This window comes from Heptranchias perlo, chromosome 20, assembly GCF_035084215.1.
Source record: "Heptranchias perlo isolate sHepPer1 chromosome 20, sHepPer1.hap1, whole genome shotgun sequence".
NCBI classification, from domain to species: domain Eukaryota; kingdom Metazoa; phylum Chordata; class Chondrichthyes; order Hexanchiformes; family Hexanchidae; genus Heptranchias; species Heptranchias perlo.
The window spans coordinates 45,388,159-45,390,927 of NC_090344.1; the positions used below are offsets into that span (position 1 = coordinate 45,388,159).

The 2,769-nt window shown below is 42.2% G+C and overlaps 1 protein-coding gene across 1 annotated transcript; it reads left to right on the top strand.

Moving 5' to 3' along the window:
* Positions 1–411: 411 nt before the first annotated feature.
* Positions 412–1,376, top strand: tcima (transcriptional and immune response regulator a). Its single transcript, XM_068001625.1, has one exon. The coding sequence runs from the start codon at positions 530–532 to the stop codon at positions 845–847; it is 318 nt and encodes a 105-aa protein (XP_067857726.1). The 5' UTR covers positions 412–529; the 3' UTR covers positions 848–1,376.
* The last annotated feature ends 1,393 nt before the right edge of the window (positions 1,377–2,769 follow it).

Sequence of the window (2,769 nt, forward strand, 5' to 3'; positions counted from 1 at the left end):
CATTCTGAAATTTTTCGTTACAATTAACACTGTGCAACGAGCACATTTAAATAAAACAAATCTTGCTGAAAATATGTGCTCTACTAAAGCAAACTCCGACGTTTAGCGGAGACATCAAAAGGACAAACTCCGCCGAAAAAAAATCATTTTCTGGTTTTAATAGCTTCTACCCATCCATATTTCTTAATTTGTCCAACAGCATTTTACTATGAATTATGAAAAACATCTCCAAGGCGGGTTCTGCATTCGAAGTGAAGTCTGAAGTGGTTTAAATTTAGCTGCTGGGTACATATTTGTATGGACAGGGAGGGTGGGGATTGTAGCGGCGCCAGGACTGTGCTTATGCCATTCCTGTAAACTCCTCTGGGGTCAGTCTTGTGTCTCGGATCGGCTATAAATATCAGGGTCTGACAGACTGAGGAATACAGTCAGCACAGACTTTGAGCGACTGATTGGAAACTTGCAGCTCTGACCTGGCGTTGAAGTCGGTGAAGAAAATCAGCGGAGGAGATCTCGATTCAGCAGCATCATGGCCACGAACGCGGAGCCCGAGTCTTATTCGCACCGAGTCAGCCCTTTGGTCTACGGGCAGCGCTTCGACACTGCTCTCCGCAAGCAAGCGACGCCCAACATCTTCGAGGCCGTCAACCAGTCGGCGCTCCAGCGGCTCTTCGAGCGAGCCCGGGACAAGAAAGCCGAGGAGAGAGCGCGGATCATCTCCACGAACCAGGACAGCGAGGAGATCACTCGAGCTTTAGTGGCACTCAAACTGAGGAAGAAAATGAAACTCATGCAGCTCTTTCGCATTGGCAGGAAATCTATGAAGATCCTCTCAAGTTCCAGATAGAGAAAAGGAACGAGAACAAAAATGAGACTTTATAGAAAGAACTTGCATTTATATCGAAATTTATATTTCACGACCTCAGGACGTCCCAAAGCGCTTTACAGCCAATGAAGTGTAGTCACTGTTACACCAAAAGAAGTTGTGAAAAGTTCTGATGGCGTAATCGGTGTAAAGGGGGACAGAATGATGCACATTTGTTTTAAAATGCGAAAACTTACGAATTGCATCTTACAGGTGCGTGAATTCCATGACATATGACTCCGAAGCCCCGTCAAGGGCTGTTTCACAGGAGCCCAAACTCCTTCATGTGACTTTTGATGGTCATGTTAAAATCAGAAGGACAATATGTGGCTCCAAAGACGACGCCAGCCAGGAGGAAGGGGCTGATCGATGTCTTGATAACTTTTCAAGGACTTTGGAAAAACTCAGGAGGAACTATGTATATTTATTGATGGAACTTTGCTGCGGCTGCTCCAAAACCATTTTTGTGAACAATGTTATGATTTTACAATGTAATAAATTTAGAAAATTAGATTTATGTGTTGGTTGTTTCTTAAGTCACTTCATTATGATTACCATTGCACTATTCAAAATACCAAGACGGTCTCTAATTTATCGAGGATACAAAAATAAGTTGATAGTAACGTGAGATGCAGAGGGTCTTGTTTGATTTTTCGAGAGATTTTTCATGATTTCTTTATTAATTATATGGCTTTAAACTAATTTGAGGATACATTCAGGCGTCTTTAACAGGGATGGCTTTCAGGATATCTCTTCCAACAAGGTGTCAATAAAGCCGAATCCATTTCTATTCAAGTCTCTTTGGAAGCGTGGAAAAATATTCCCGAAATATTTCGGAACATTTGCAAAAGCCAATGTTATTTTCCTTTTTGAGGGGGTAAAAGTTCAAGATTGAGATTGTATAAAAATGTTTAATGACTGTTTTCATATAATGGCCGAAACTTGTAGATGGCAAAATAGTAGTGAAGTAGTGAAGAATTGAATGAAAAACACAGACTCGTGCCAATGAATTGACATTTTGGTACAAAGTGCTTTTTAGGATGACTTACTCAGGGAATTAATTTCAGCAACTTCAGGGTATTATTTGACTTGCTCCTTACCTTCACTGTGCCTCTTCCCTGAGACATCTTGCAGGGAAGGGGTAACGGATGACCAATTTTCACAGGTCCGAGCTTGATCTAGTTGTGCTTTAGAAGCTGCTAGGAGGTAGAAACCCGCTGCCCTCAACCTTTACACCAATAAATCTGTTTAACAGATTCATCCACACACATTAATGGGGGGAAATTCCCTCCACGAATGCACCTGCAGGAACATCGCAGTATGTGAATACAGTGATAGCAGTGTATTGCGCCAGCCAATGTATTATTTAAATAACAATTAACTGCATAAACTTTTAAGCTGCACTTGATGCACACATTATGCAGCCATCCATAGAGAGATAGACTCTGGGATTTCACAACACTTTTTGTCGGAGGCACACCACGGTCATTGGCCAATTAAAATTTAGAAACAATCACAGGCCAAGACACAATTTTCATGTTGAAAGTTTGAGCTGCTAATTCTGTAGCCATAAGCAGAGACATAAGGGTTAGACTAACTTCCTGCAACTAATTCTCTAGGTCCTGGATTGGTGCCAGATGGAAGTTTTGTGCTACACAGCTGTACCAAGTGGTTATTCTGGTCGTCAGAATGGTGATAGCTTACATTGCTGTCAAACGGACATTTCAAATGCTGGGATGAGTCCAGTTTGGACACATTGGGCCAGAATTTACGACCAAAATAACGGTGAGACTAATGGCGCTCACCGTTATTTATGCCCAAATGGCACAACGACTTGAGGCGAGGGCAGATGTGTGATGAAACACGTAAATCTGGAAGTTGCAGTCCGAGATGCACCGTTCCAC

What these genes read in the sequence shown, in the direction of transcription:
- tcima (XM_068001625.1), top strand. Translation starts at nt 530, where the DNA reads ATGGCCACGAACGCGGAGCCCGAGTCTTATTCGCACCGAGTCAGCCCT.